The following is a 14,476-nucleotide window of genomic DNA, read 5'->3' as shown; positions in this document are numbered from 1 at the left end:
ATGAGGTATCAAATTACAGCTCCTTGAGTTCCCTCCTGCAAAGAGGGAATCCTGCAAGAGGAGCTAGACCACAGCGCCATCTAGTGGCTGTATAATGAAACATATAGAACATGCAGATAAGGGGGAAAAGGGGTGAGGGGGAAGGGAAGCACATGTAAAGGGAGCCTGTCCTGATCCTGCATTTAAAATGGAAGCTGAAAGCCCCAGTAAAGTTGCAGGATTTTAGGCTGGTGTAGAAATGGTCTCTGTTTGCTTATTTATTCTTTAATGAGCTTCCACCGGGCTTTAAAAACCTGGCTGTTCAGGCAGGCACTTGAGGTGGGTTAAGGTTTTTTTTAGAGCAGTGTTGTTTTGTTTTGTTATGTTTTTGTTGTTGTTCATTTGATTATTTAAATTTGTTATTAGTACTGTACACCGCCTAGAGTGGCCAGGTAGCTGGCCAGATGGGCAGCTAATAAATCCAATCAATCAATCAATCAGTCAACGATTTCTAAGCCACCATTTATAGTAATCCCTTCCAAGGTGGTGTACAACAAAACTTAAAACCACAACACATAATAAAACAATAAGAACATTTTTTTAAAAGTGACAGAATCAAATCTAACAGTTAAAACCAGACAGTGCCATATACACAATGGCCATCTAGTTTACCCCCTTGCCCTAAGAATGCATACCTAATCCTGAAGTAATCCCTGCAAGTCTCCATCTGGTCTTTTCTTATGGGCCTGGAAAAGTTACTGCAACATCCCTAAGCAGAGTATTCAGGTACTGGATGCTATTTTAGTTAAAAGGCTCTTCCAAATACTTAAACAGAATCCCTAAATGGCTTGGGACCAAGATACCAGAAAGGTGGCCTCCTCCCATATGAACCTGCCCATAGTTTAAGACCATCCGGTGTCCTTCTACATGTCCCACCACCAAGAGAAGTTAGGTTGGTGGGAACATGGGATAGAGCCTTCTCTGCGGTAGCACCCCACCTGTGGAATGTTCTCCCAAAGGAAGTTCGGCTGGTCCCTCCTTTGTTCACTTTTAGCATTCCCCAGCCATTTTGCGAATTGTTCTTTGTTTTCTCCCCTAGTTCTAAGCTGTTCAGTACCCCTCTCCAGTGCACCTACTCCATCTAAGAAAGAAAGGAAAGAACAGTACGAAGCATCAATCCCCACCACCCCACCCCACCAGCATGGCTATCCCTTCCCCAGTAAGGCTGGCCTCCCGTTCTTTTGGTATTGCGCTACTAGTGTCAGATCTGTGCTAGCACCACTGTAGTACTAAGAAAAATAAATCTGTCTTTTTGTTGTCTGGAGAGGCCCACGTTCTCTGGCGCTCACGGCTTCTGGAGTTGTCCTTGGAGGCTTCTGGCTATGCTGGGTGGGCACTGTCCGGGTGGGGAGATAGCTTCTGCTGCTGGCAAACTCCTCTGACTCATTGCTTGTCTGGTTACAGTGACACCAGCTTCCCTCGCTTGGGTCAGATGATACTGGAATATGAGAATCCCTTGCGCAAGCTGATGGAGGAGTTTGGACCCCATACCAAGGTGAGATGTTGCAGTGGAACCCATGGGTACAGTTGGGCTGCTCCTCTTGTGGTATGGCTGATTTATGGGTTTAGCACTTGTGTGCTAAACCCATCATCTCCCTGCTGGACAATATGCTGGGGGAAATGCAGCTAGCTGTTCATTTGTGCAGCTGTGAAAGTGTGTCAAACTTGCATGTGTAGTTGCATCGCTGTACACAGTACACCTTAGCCGCGTGGTCCTGTTTTATAGGCCAGTATACCTTTTGGGAACACAGGTCTTGCATGTGAATGCTCCTTCGGTTCCACCTTGATAGCAGTTGCCATCTGCCTGCACCCAGCCTGTACTTGAGGCTGGTACTGGAGACACAGGACACATTCTGACGTCAGCTTCCCATGGTCTTAATCTTGGTCTGGCACTTGAAACTGGCAAAGTGTGGTCCTTCTCAAGAGTTACCCCGTTATAATGCAACGTATTTTGGGGTGGCTTGGTTCTGAATGGGCAATTAAGACCTGTTAGCTTTACAAAAGGCCTGCTCCTGGTGGAGATGAAAACGGCTAGAACTGGTTTATTGATATGGATCGACACAGGCATTTTGGACTTGAGCGAGCTTACAGGCACTTCAGCATTTCCCACTGCGCTCCTGCCCATGCATTTGCATGGCCTCCACAAATACGGTTTGGGAACATACATTTGCCAAGGTAACATGCAGTTCTGTCCCCTCCCTCTCTTTCTCTGCCTCTTGTCACTTCCTGCCCCGCTGCTAACATAGACCTCTCTTACCAGGCTGTGAGCAGTGCACTTCTTTCGCTCCACTTCCTCTTTGCCCGTCGAAACCACTCAGCTGATCAGTGGCGAAGTGACCAGCTCTTCAGTTTGATCAGCAACCCTGCGGGCATGCTGGCTCCTGTCAGTTCTGATACGGTGAGTGCGTGTGTCTGAGACCATGGCACCTCCTCTGCCTCTCCAGCACCGCCCAAACTCAGGGTGCTTCCAGACAGAGAGCTCCTAGGGTTACCACTCAGGCGGTGTGCAGCAATTCTGTCTTTTTCTCCTTAATGGATTTTCTGTGGTGGGAAAACACGGGAATGTTATGTGTGGAAGACAACAATGTCTGGACTCTCTTTAGAATTCTGTGAATGAGTCATGGAGATAGAATCATAGAATCGTAGGGTTGGAAGGGGCCTACAAGACCATCGAGTCCAACCTCCTGCTCTATGCAAGAAGCCTGATTCCTGAGTGGTCTCCCATCCAAGTACTAACCAGGGCTGACCTTGCTTAGCTTACGAGATCAGACGAGATCGGGCGCATCCAGCCCTTTGATGATACAAGCCTTGTCTGGAAGCCCTGTCAGGCCTTCTGGAGGGTCGCAAAACCGCAGGCCCTGCATTTCGGATCAAGTGATCCCTTTGGAGAGCTTTTATCACAAATATCTTGTGGGTTGATAGCATTCAGTGAGAGAACTGAGTGTTTCCCAGCATGCCATGCAGGCCTGAGCAGAAGGGCTGTGTGGCAGAGGCGCTGAATGGTTGGGAAGGGAGAGGATGGTCTTGGATCTATGTAGGAGAAAAAGAAAAGTGTTCCATTTTTCCCCTTCCCAGATGGCCTGTGAATATCTTTCCCTGGAGGTTCTGGAGCGATGGATTGTGAGTAAGTCACCACCTTGCTCTTTGCTGTGCTGTTAGGTTGGGGAGGATCCAGGCTGAATCCTAATCCTGGGGCCTTGGCTCAATCAGCAAGCCGTTCTCTCCAGAGTCGTCCCCTTTCCCACACCTAAATTGTTGGACCTGTAGGCCACTTTCATAGGCTCCAATGGGCACAGGCAGAGAGGTATGTATGCTCTGTGTACTAACCACCCTCGCTCCCCACAAATCTGGATCCAACATAACGAAATCCAGTGTGAAGGAACGCTGTAGTTTGGGACATGTTCGCACGATCCTTCTGGCTCCTGGAGGCAAGAGCAGCGAAGGGTGACCAAGGATGATGAGTGTCTTCCTGCTTCCTTACCCCTGCCATTGACCACCTCCTCCTCCTGCAGTTGGGTTCTTGCTGTGTCATAACTGCCTGGGCTCTACCCAGAGCTGCCTGGATCTGTGGCGGGCGGCTCTCCGGAGCTCACTCTGCATCACCCTAGTACGGGATGAGGTGCTTCCTATTCACAAGGTGACGGAGGAGGCCTTCGGCAGCATCAAAGGGTGAGTGACACGTAGGGGTGAGTTAGACCCATAGGGGGATCCATAGCCACATGGATTAGATGGACATATCGGGCCCCTGCCCGCCCCTGTTCATCCGGTGGGGAAGGAGCATTGCTAGAGTAAGTGGATGAAATGAATGTCGAAGGTTCCTTTGTGTAGGAAAGGCCAGTTTTGGCAGGTTCAGGGGTGAAGAAAGGTCCCCTGTGCTGAGATTTCTTATTCTACACCAATATGCAAGGTCTAGCCTTTCCTCCTTTGTGCCTGGTCACCCTACGAACACATGACCTGCCTTCTACTGAGTCAGCCCATTTGTCCATCTAGGCCAGCCTTCCCCAACCTGGTGCCCTCCAGTTATGTTGGACTACAGCACCCATCATGCCTAGCTAGCATGGCTGCTGGCCTTGCTGTCTGGAGATGATGGGGGTTGTAGTCCAAGACATCTGGAAGACACCAGATTTGGGAAGGCTTAGCTAGGCCAATATTTCTGACTCTGACTGGCAGTGGCTCTTCAAAGATTCAAACAGACATCTTTCCCAGACCTTCGTCCTGATACCCTTTTAACTGGGGGATGCCAGGGATTGAATTTGGGACCTTCTGCATGCGAAGCTTGTGCTCTGCCACTGAGCTCTGGCTTCTCCCTAAAAGCATGATGAGAGACCATGAAGCTTTGGTGTAGCCATTCTGCAGCGAAGGATTTCCAAAGTACCATTGAATGTTAAAAGAAATCCTTTTTCTTAGAGCTTTTACACACATGGCTTTTATTGTGTGTTTGTTACGGGTTATTTAGATGATGTGGTGATCTTTCAGTTTTGCTTCTGTTTTTTAAGAGTACTTTCCCAGTTTATTTCTGAAAGTGAAAGAAAACGTCTTTTCCTCCTTGTGTAATTGCAGTGTTCCACTATAGCACAGTGCCACCTAGAGGTTATGTAGCAGGAAAGAAAAAGCTCTTTGTGTAGAGCTCGGACCTCAGTTCTGTAATGAAACCAAAAGCAGATATGCCAATTAACAGCATCAGGTAGAAAAGCTCTTAAATTCTCACAGCCCACTAGGCAGGTGAAGCAACACAAGACAACTTGTTTCAGAGGGGTTGGGCTGTGACCTTTTTCTCCCTATTTCTCCCTGCAGCTACGGAAAGCGTGTGGCTGACATCAAAGAATGTAAAGAGCATGCTCTGGCACACAGGTAGGACTGTATGTCTTCCCTCCCCCGGGCCTTGCTTATATCTGCCTTGCTTTTATCCTATTGCTCTGCTTTGTCCGCCCCGGGGATGTGCCTGCAACACTGGCTTTCCCTCCCCAGCCTCAGCCTTACATTTTCTCTGTTGTCTGGCATTTGCTCCCCAGCCCATTTAACCGATATCCTCATCTTCCCTGTTTCTTCAGTGTATTCCCCATGCAACCCTTGCTAATTGGGTTGCCACTTCTTATCCTGTACATTGGATATTGATCTTTAAGGCTGCAATCCTAGACACACTTTTCTCAGAGTAATCCCCACTGAAATCAATGAGACCTGCTTCTGAGTAAACATTGATAGGATTGCTCTGTAAATCTTCTATTGAAGAGGGAGAAAGGCTGGCCACCCCTGCTGTGTCATGGCTCCTCCCGCCCATTCCCTCTGAGGTCCTGCCATCTGCCCACTCCCTCATCTGCTGTGTGACACACCTACCTTGTGAGGATGAAGGGTGGACATGATGGCTGTATATTACCTCCAGCATCAGAGGCAAGATGCCTCTGGATCCCAGTGGCTGGGAACACGAGCAGGAGGGGGCTCCATTGCGCTCATGTTCTGCTTGTGGGCTTCCCATTGGGTCATCTGGTTGGCCACTCTGGCAGGGCATCAGGAAGCTGGACGGGATGGCTCTTTGGTCTGATCCAGCAGGGTTCTTCCTATGTTCTTATGTAAGAGACAAATAATGAGGGAGGGCTGTTTCCCTCATGCCCTGTTAGTGGGCTTCCTGGTGGCTGGCCACTGTTGGAAACAGGATGTTGGTCTAGATAGGCCTTTGGTCTGGTACAGCACCGCTCTTCTAATGTACAACAGGACCACAAATATGGGTGGGAGAAGCTCCACAGGCACCACAGCTGCCTTTACTCCCACTTCAACTGTAGTTTTAAAGGACATGATCCAATGTCTACCAATTCAATAAATTCTATTCTAAATTCGTCCCGTATCGGGGGTAAAAGGTTATTACCCAGCGCCTCATGAGCTCTGCAGCCTGTCCCATTCTACTTGCAGCTACTTCCGGCATTACTTTTTACACACGTGCATTTAAAATAATGCCTTGTCTACAGAACTGTACAGGCGAACTCTTCTATTAAAGCTGCTTCAGTTGGTTTGTAGGGATATGCAAGTTTCTGTGTGGGCAAACTTTCCAACCTGCACAGAATGCTTCATTGAATGATGAGGAACGGTTCCTTGTCACTTGAAAAGCGAGTGCATTCTTCCTTCCATGTATATTAATCCGGTGAAAAATATTCAAATATGTGTTCAGTGGGGCCCAGTACAGCGACACATTCCCCATGCTGTGTTGCTCGGGAGGCGAAGGCATGTGCTTCTCTGTCTCTGATTCGAGTTTATGGCATGGCAGAAGGGGCATTGGGCAGCGGGCATCTTCACGTGTGAACCCTCCAGTCGGTGTCTTGACAGTGGGCAGCTGCATCGAGGGCGACGTAATTTCCTGAGGAATGCTGTGCGGGAGATGGAGGCCATCCTGGCCAATGAACCCGGGCTCTTGGGGCCAAAGGCAAGTGTAGAAGGGAGACATGGGAGTGGGCAGGAGAAAAGAGCAACAAGGCAACCTGTGTGTGAGCTGCACAACTGGTCAAGCACAAGTGTGTATGTGTGTAAGTGTGGAAGGGTACATACATGTGTGTGTGTGTGGGGGGGGGATGCATTTGCCTGTGTAAGCGTGTGTGGGAAAATGAACCCAAATGTGAGGATATGTATGTATGTTTTTATTTAAAATATTTCTTGGCCGCCTTTCAGGGCAGAGGCCCTCCCAAGGCAGCTCACAGCAATAAAAAACATAAAAACAGTTTAATTTTTTTTAATTGTTAATATACGTGGTGTATATCTGTGCAAGCCTGTAGTTGTGTCTGGCTTGATATGCATGAGGTTCTGCTCATCTGTATTGGCATGAGTTCTGTCAATGTGCAAAACCACAGGGACTCAGTGGAACAGGTGTGGAACAAAGACTTGAGACTCAGTGGAACAAAGACTTGTGGCACCCTGATGATTTAACAAATGTATTATGGCGTACGTTTTTGTGGATTACAGCCCACTTCATCAGATGTGCAAAGTGTTATCCTGAGTTAAAAGTGTGTGTGTGTGTATACACACACACACACACACATATACACACATGCACACGCATGGTTGGGGGCGAGGGACAACGGGGGCCGTGGACTGTAAACAGTGAGGTCAAAGCGAAATGAAATGCAGAAAGTACAGACAGTACAGACAGTGAAAGTACAGACAGTGATAATTACCTTATTACATAACATAATATTACATAATATTTACATAACAGTTGCTGGGAGATAAGTCATCCTTGCATCTCCCACCGTTCAGCTTCGTTGAATGACCTCACATTCTAGCATTATGGGACCCCAGGTTCTAGTATTATCCACTTTCTGCACACCTTGCATAATTTTATACATTTATTATGTCCCCCATTACTTGCCTTTTTTCTAAGCTAAAAAGTCCCAAATGTTGTAACTTTTCTTCATAGGGGAGTTGCTCCAGCCCCTTGGTCATTTGGTTGCCCCTTTTCTGCAGGCTGCCCAAGTATCAGTGGGGGCTAGGCAGTCAGTGCATGTAATGCCTGTATTGCATCAGCTGCTCTGGTTGCCAGTGCAGTTTTCAAGCCCAATTTGAAATACTAATTTAACCTTTAAAGCCTTAAATGGTTTGGGTTTGAGCTACTTAAAGGACAGCCTTCCTGGACTTTAGGACCAGCATTGCGCCCCATTGCTTTGAGAGCAGTTAGATTGGTGGGCACAAGTGTGGGGGCCTTTAGTGCAGTGGCCCCATGCCTTTGGAATGCATTACCACTGGGGGTCTGTCAGTCCCGATCATTGTAGTCCTTTACAAAAGTCTTAAGGACCTATTTGGTTTCTTTGGCTTTTGCTTTAATCATGTTCACATAGAGTTCATTACAGTAGTCTAGCCTGGTTGTAACCTAACCATAGTAACAGTTGGCTGCTATTTGAAACAAAAAGGATTTGAAACAAAAATGGTGTTAACTGGATTACATACTATCTTAGTTTGCTGAGGAGTGAGGAACCAGGTTCTAAAACACCCTAGAACATGTGTAACAGAATGTCAACAAAATGGGAGGGGGGAGGAAATTCTATCTAGGAATATTTTTATATTTATATATTTTATATATACAAATTTATATTTCTTAGCTCTTTCCCTTCTGCTCCTCCATCTTCCATATTGATTGGCTTATTATATGTTGTTTACTTCATTTTTCCTCCCCCTTCATCACCTTAGTCACAAAGAAAATTTTGAAATATGGTAAGAACATGAACTAGAACACAGTGTGACTTTATCAAATTCCATTAATTGGAATAATTGATCCCCCTGTTTTATCTTTTTCATTATGTAAGACAGAATCCAAGGACATCTGCCAGTAGAATTTTAATGATATAGGGAAGAATACAAATGTTTTAAATAAAATAAATAAATAGAATAAAGAGTTTAGAAAATACCTTTAGTTTTGGGATATGTTCACCCCTCAGAACCTTTGGAGAAAATGAATGGGCTTTCCTTGAGCAGGCCTTCCTGACTGAAGGGAGGGAGTATCTTTCACCTGATGCCCCCTGTCTCTCTCTCCACCCCGATAGGCTATTTATGTCTTCATGGCCCTGTCATTCTGCCGTGATGAGGTCGCCTGGCTTTGCCGACACAGTGAGCATGTCAGCAAGGGCAAGAACCCGGAGGAATTCACTGACAGGTACTGATGATGTGGGCAGGTGGGTTCCCAGGATAGGGATGGGGTGAAAGGGATGCTATCCCGCACGCTGAGCACAGATGGGTCCTGCCAGGGGAAGGATCACAAAGCACAGGGTGAACAGATGCAAAGGAGGACAGAGTTCCTGTATTCTTAATAGTTGTACAGAAAGGGGAATTGCAAAAGGTCCAGCTGTTCTTACACCTACATGGCAAATGGCAGCTGCCAAAATTCCCTCTGCCACCCAACTATTAGAGGTACAAGAGGCATGCCTTCTGTGGTATCCCATTCGTCTAATGGGGACCTGGTGATCTCTAGATGTTTTGGACTACAACTCCCATGAGCCTCAGCCAAGGGTCAGGGATTATGGGAGCTGTAGTCCACAACATCTGGAGGACACTAGGGGCCGATCTACATTTCACCCGCCATCGCAATGAATTCGCTGTCCTGTTGGGTTAAACGCTCTTGCATTAAAACATTATTCACACCCATTTTCCCCGTTGCAGTCCTTCATCGAATACGCAAGCTCAGTTCACACTCAAGCGCTGTGCTGTTTTCCTGCTGTTTTCCTACGCGCGCTTATCTGATCTCGGATGCTAAGCGGGGTCGACCCCGGTCAGTAGTTGGATGGGCGACTGCCTGGGAATCAGGCTTCCTGCATTGAGCAGGTGGTTGTTGTATCCCCTCAAATAAGTCTAAGTTTTACCCCCTCCTATCCCCTGCTCTGGATGTGTTTTTTTTAAATTCAGGTGTTATCCTCGCAGAATCGGGGCTTCTCCACAATGTTTTTTTTCCTAACTGAGGCATGATCTTCAAAACTTCGAAGTTGTGAAGCTTCACAACATCGCATCTTCGAAGATCATGCCTGAATTAGAAAACAATTGCGGAGAAGCCCCGATTCTGCGAGGATAACACCTGAATTTAAAAAAAACACATCAGGAGCGGAGGATAGGAGGGGGTAAAACTTAATCTCATTTGAAGGAATACAACAGCCCCCTGCTCAGTGCAGGAAACCTGATTCCCAGGCGGTCTGCCATCCAAGCACTGACTGGGACCAACCCTGCTTAGCTTCCGAGATCAGACAAGTGTGCGCACATCCAGCCCTTTGCTTGTTTCTGAGGAAATGGGGGCTGCTGAGGAAGCTATGTGATCGGTAGCTGGAAGAAGACATGGGGCTGTCGAGAGCTGTGATTGGACAGGAGGGAAATACAAACACCGCTGCATATGGACAGGCGGGGGAGGGGACTACGACCGGATACAGTAGCGAAGGTGGAAAATCAGAGCACATTAAGGGGAAATAACAGGATATTAGGGTATTGAAAGCAGGAGCACGGAAGTGGGAAGTTCCGGTTCCAATTCAAGGCGGCTACTGCGTAATGTGAAAGGCGGGCGGTGAAACCTCATTGGAAGCGAAAAAAGGCAGTAAGTGTAGATGCAGCCTTGGTGGCCTGTCCCTGCTCTAACAGAAGGTTGTGAGGGAAACCAGAAAATCATCTAGTCTTCACCTCAGAGCAGAAACTTCTACAGTTCAGATCAATGTGTGCAGCAGGAGAAAACAAGGCACGTGGCAAGGAAGGTTAAGCAGTTTTCGATAGGAGGGCACCAGATGGGCCATGGCAGGAATCATTCATGAGCCGCAGGTAGGCCACAGGTTGCCCACGTGTGACTTACAGTGATCATTTAGATCAGGGTTGGGCAACTTCAGGCGATCTGGGGGCCATTTCCCCCTCTAGACTGCCCCTTCCTCCATGGGTGCCAGGAAAAAAACAAATACATAAACATTTTTTTTTAATGGTATCCGTTGTGGCTATGGAGCACTAAAAGTGTGCTAATGTTGACCCTTTTGGTATTCCATAGCCACTACGGATGCCATTTCCCCCGAAATAAAACATTAATTTGGGGGATGGCTGGGGGTGGGGTGGGGTGGGGCTGCATGCTGTCCACCCCTGAGTTTGATCCTGAGCATGGAACAAAGCCTTGGCCATCCAGGTGGATTGTCCAAAGGAGGCACAGGCAGTTGTCAGGAGAGGAATGAGCTTTTCCCTCCTTCAGATTTTCTTTTCTTTGTGTGTTGAATAAGGCTAGGAGGAATCATCTGCCCCCAGTTAATGCACTGCATGTGGCTGGATGAGTTCCTTGCCTGCCCGCTTGTTGACAGCACTGAAGAGCTATTGGGTAACCCCCTCCTTTTTGTTTCAATCTACGCTACTTCTTTGGCTCCCTCTGTTAGGGGAACTTAAAGCAAACTACATGCCCATCTAGTGCCCCATTCCTTTATGCCTTTTTTGTGCTCACCTATAGTACGTGCTTCAAGAAACTTTGGCTACACTTGAACCAATGCTGTTTTTACTTAACTGAGAAATGGTGTCCATGACTCACGTTTTGGGGCAGCATGGCAGGGGGAGAAGCTGATCTTTCTGGGGAGAAGATGAATCCTTGTAGCATGGGTCTGGGAAGTGTTTTATCCAGACTGTCCTGGCAGAAGTGTGTGTGTTCGTGTGTGGAGGAGGAGGCGGTGGTGGTAGAAGTCAGCTTTCTACCAGCAAGGAGGACCTCACACATAGCTGTAACGTGTCATTTGGTTCCCCCTCCTCCCCCAAAGCCACCTGGCTGAGCTGCTGTTTCTGATGGAGAAGCTCCGTAACCTGGTCCGAAAACACCAAAAAGTCCTCCAGCGCTACCACGTACAGTACTTGTCGCACTTTGATGCCCAGGTGCTCAGCGACATCATCCAGGTATGGAAACTCCAAGGCAGAAGGAAGAGTTGGGGTTGGGTGCAGAGGTCTCCAAGAGTTCCCAGTTCCAATGAGTATCCTTTGTCCCAAAGGGATGTGAAAAGGAGGGAATGCATGTTTGAATCCAGATGCTTGAATCAGCCATAGCTCTCAGGGATGTAGCACGTGTGTTGTATGCAGAAGATCTTCCTGGGTTCAGTCCCTGTCATCTTCAGTGAAAAGGATTCCAGGCTGCAGAGGCTGGAGAAGATTTCCATTTGAGACCTTCGCTTACTGTTGGCAGTATCTTGGAGAGATACTGCAAGCCAGAGTAGTTGCGCGGTTCAACAACAACCCATGCTCTCCCTCTGAGTGTGGGTTAGCCAGCTGTGTGAACAGCCCCAAAGGAAGACAGTTTTGTGAGTTCTGCCGTGGCACAGTAGGGCAGAAGACACTGCACAAGCCAGAAACTAGAGAAGGGAACAAAGGGGGATAATTTCTTTCCCCTCAAGCTTTCGTGTGTGTTTTTTTTAATTTATGGGTTGCCTCTCAACCCAAGCATAGGCGAGGCGATGTACAATATTAAAACCAACAACACAATTCATTTAAATAATCCCATTCACTAAAATCCAGTGTAAGCAAACCCCACATACCTACAAATAAACCATTGCCACCTCTCTGAGCCCTGTTGCGTCTTGCAGGACCTGACTGTGTGCCCTGAAGAGGAGTCAGTTATTATGTCATCTTTTGTGAGCATACTGTCATCCCTAACCATCAAGCAAGGTAATTATTCTATCAGCCGGAGGTTGCCATGTGTGGGTTGTGTGTGTGTGTGTGTGTGTGTGTGTGTGTACCCTATTTAATCCCCCCTGTACAAGAATAACTCAAATTGTGTGCCGCGAAAGGGTTAGATTTTTGTGATCAGTATTGATTTTGATGTTATGTGCTGCTTACATTAACAATATGAGAGGGGAAAGGAATACAACTGCCTGACTGAAGGAAGCTCTGACTGGGTCTCCTGTGGGCTTTGAGATTTGACCATGAAGGCTTACACATGTTCGAAGCTATGTTTGGACTTAAGTGGATGCTGATGGGCTTGGTGCAAGCTGCTTGGCTGTGTATTGAACAAAAATGGAGCCCAATTCCTCCAGTAATAAAGGGACTGTACTTAACCGGGGGCCATCTTCGTGGAAATGCATTGAGAATTGCTTTCAGCTTTTCTCTGCTTTTTCCTGAAATCAGCTTTGGTCCGTCAGTGGCACACTAAGCTGAAAAAGCAGACTATACCCCTCCCAAGCCAACCACTTTCACAGGTCACACTGAACTCTAATCTGCCTTACTTTGGGGTGGGGTGGGTGGAGTCCCGCCAGTCAAAATGAATGTCATCAACCACGTATGAGAGCCTTGGTCCCGGGCCCTTTCTTTCCCCTGCTCAGGGAAAGGAAATGTATTGTAAGGGATATCAGGCATCCAGAGAAAAGGAGCAGAGCCTTTTCTCTGCAAGTTTCCCTACATCCTACTAACAAGTGTGCTTGCCAACAAGCACAGTCTCCACAGTCTGCCAGCCTGCTGCTCTCCACAGTCTGCCAGTCTCTACAGAAATGAGACTCCCATTTCCTTACTGTGATATGGAACCATACAGCAATATCGTGTATGCAGAGTTGTGGTATATCACGATATTGCTAAAGTGGTATCGCGATTCAGTGCTATAGCGAATTAACAATTTTGCACTTTAATGATTTCGGGGGTTTAGTGATTTAGCGATTTTAGAAAATTAGGCAGCTAAACCCAGATTGTTTACTTCAGAGGGGTGGAGAAGGAAAGAAGAATGAATTACAGTGAATGGTAAAGTACAGAAATCTGACCTGTATCTGCGCAGATGACTGCGAAATGGCGGAAAAGCACAACAGTGGGGGAAAACAGGGAGGGCCCCACCACCCCTTGACCGAGGTCACAGCCAGATGAAAGATACACCACTGGGCACACCCATCATGCCGGATTTAATTCAGAGGAATGAGGCACACAACATCTGAGCCACATGGGAGCCGCATTAAGGGGGGAAAAAAAACCCAGACTAAAAGTACTCTGAGAAAATGTGCCTTTTCTGGAGGGAATCTGCAGGGTTGCTGTGGATTGGCAACAACATCATGTGTCACAAACGACCCTAAAGTGCTCCCCCACCACATTAAATTGGTGGTGTAGATTGGCCCCATGGCAGTATTCTGTTCGGTGCTAGCAATGACATAAATAACATTGTGCTAGTGTAAGCTACCTCTAGCACACCCCCAATAGCGTTTGCTGGTCCAATGGGTTTTTTGGGAAAACCCGTTGCACCAGCAAACACTGTTGCTATTGTGCTAGAAGCAGCTGATGCCAGTCCATTGTGGTTTATGTTAGCGTTGGTGCTGAATAGGATATTGCCTCCAGTCTGTAAACTACTCTGGAGCGGGCTGTCCAAAGGCAAATAGTTCTCCAAGACAGAGTGAGGTCTGTCTTCCCACTGCAGTTAACCCTGGATTTTACCATCTGTAAGGCCTAAACAGTGGGAGAGATCCCTGTGGCTCTTCCTAGTTTTGCCTCCATTAATGCTTGTCTTCTTTTGCAGTTGATGAGAAAGAGAAATTTGAATTCACTGGGCTGCGGCTGGATTGGTTCAGACTGCAGGTAAAATCCCCGCCAGGTTTTATGTACTCCTCTTCCACCCCCCAGCAACCCGCTGGTAGATCTGGCTTCCTACATGTTTAGGTATCTTACCGCCTATCAGGATTTTGCATGCTCCCTGCTTGGCCCTGTGATCGACTGTAGTTCCATCCACCATGGAAGAACACCCTGGCAGAATTCTCATCAGGCTTCCTGGGCCAACAGACAGAGAAAGCTGAAGGAGAGGGCCATAGCGCAGTGGTAGAGCACATGCATTGCACGCAGACGGTCCCAGGTTCAATCCCCAGCTTCTCCAGGTATAGGAAGGAACCCTGCCTGAAACCCTGGAGAGCCGCTGCCAGTCAGTGTCGACAGTGCTGGGCTAGATGGACCAAGGCTCCAACTCAATGTGAGGCAGCTTACTATGTAATCGCAGACCACTGACTGGTCCTTGTTT

At 47.5% G+C, this 14,476-nt stretch overlaps 1 protein-coding gene across 2 annotated transcripts in view; it reads left to right on the top strand.

Moving 5' to 3' along the window:
* The window catches only part of NCKAP1L (NCK associated protein 1 like), an 84,376-nt gene that overhangs the window by 11,691 nt on the left and 58,209 nt on the right, over positions 1-14,476 (top strand). For both annotated transcript variants that reach the window (XM_084836520.1, XM_084836521.1), the window contains exons 6-15: positions 1,444-1,534; positions 2,300-2,437; positions 3,115-3,163; positions 3,552-3,708; positions 4,834-4,890; positions 6,355-6,451; positions 8,559-8,668; positions 11,268-11,400; positions 12,081-12,162; positions 13,985-14,043. In XM_084836520.1, the coding sequence (XP_084692646.1) occupies positions 1,444-1,534; positions 2,300-2,437; positions 3,115-3,163; positions 3,552-3,708; positions 4,834-4,890; positions 6,355-6,451; positions 8,559-8,668; positions 11,268-11,400; positions 12,081-12,162; positions 13,985-14,043 (973 nt within the window). The remainder of the gene's footprint in view (positions 1-1,443; positions 1,535-2,299; positions 2,438-3,114; positions 3,164-3,551; positions 3,709-4,833; positions 4,891-6,354; positions 6,452-8,558; positions 8,669-11,267; positions 11,401-12,080; positions 12,163-13,984; positions 14,044-14,476) is intronic.

The sequence above is a fragment of the Heloderma suspectum genome, chromosome 2 (assembly GCF_057233095.1).
Source record: "Heloderma suspectum isolate Gila_16-S chromosome 2, 16-S_ref, whole genome shotgun sequence".
NCBI classification, from domain to species: Eukaryota; Metazoa; Chordata; class Lepidosauria; order Squamata; family Helodermatidae; genus Heloderma; species Heloderma suspectum.
The sequence above is the reverse complement of the archived record's forward strand: the minus strand, read 5'-3'. Positions and strand labels throughout refer to the sequence as shown.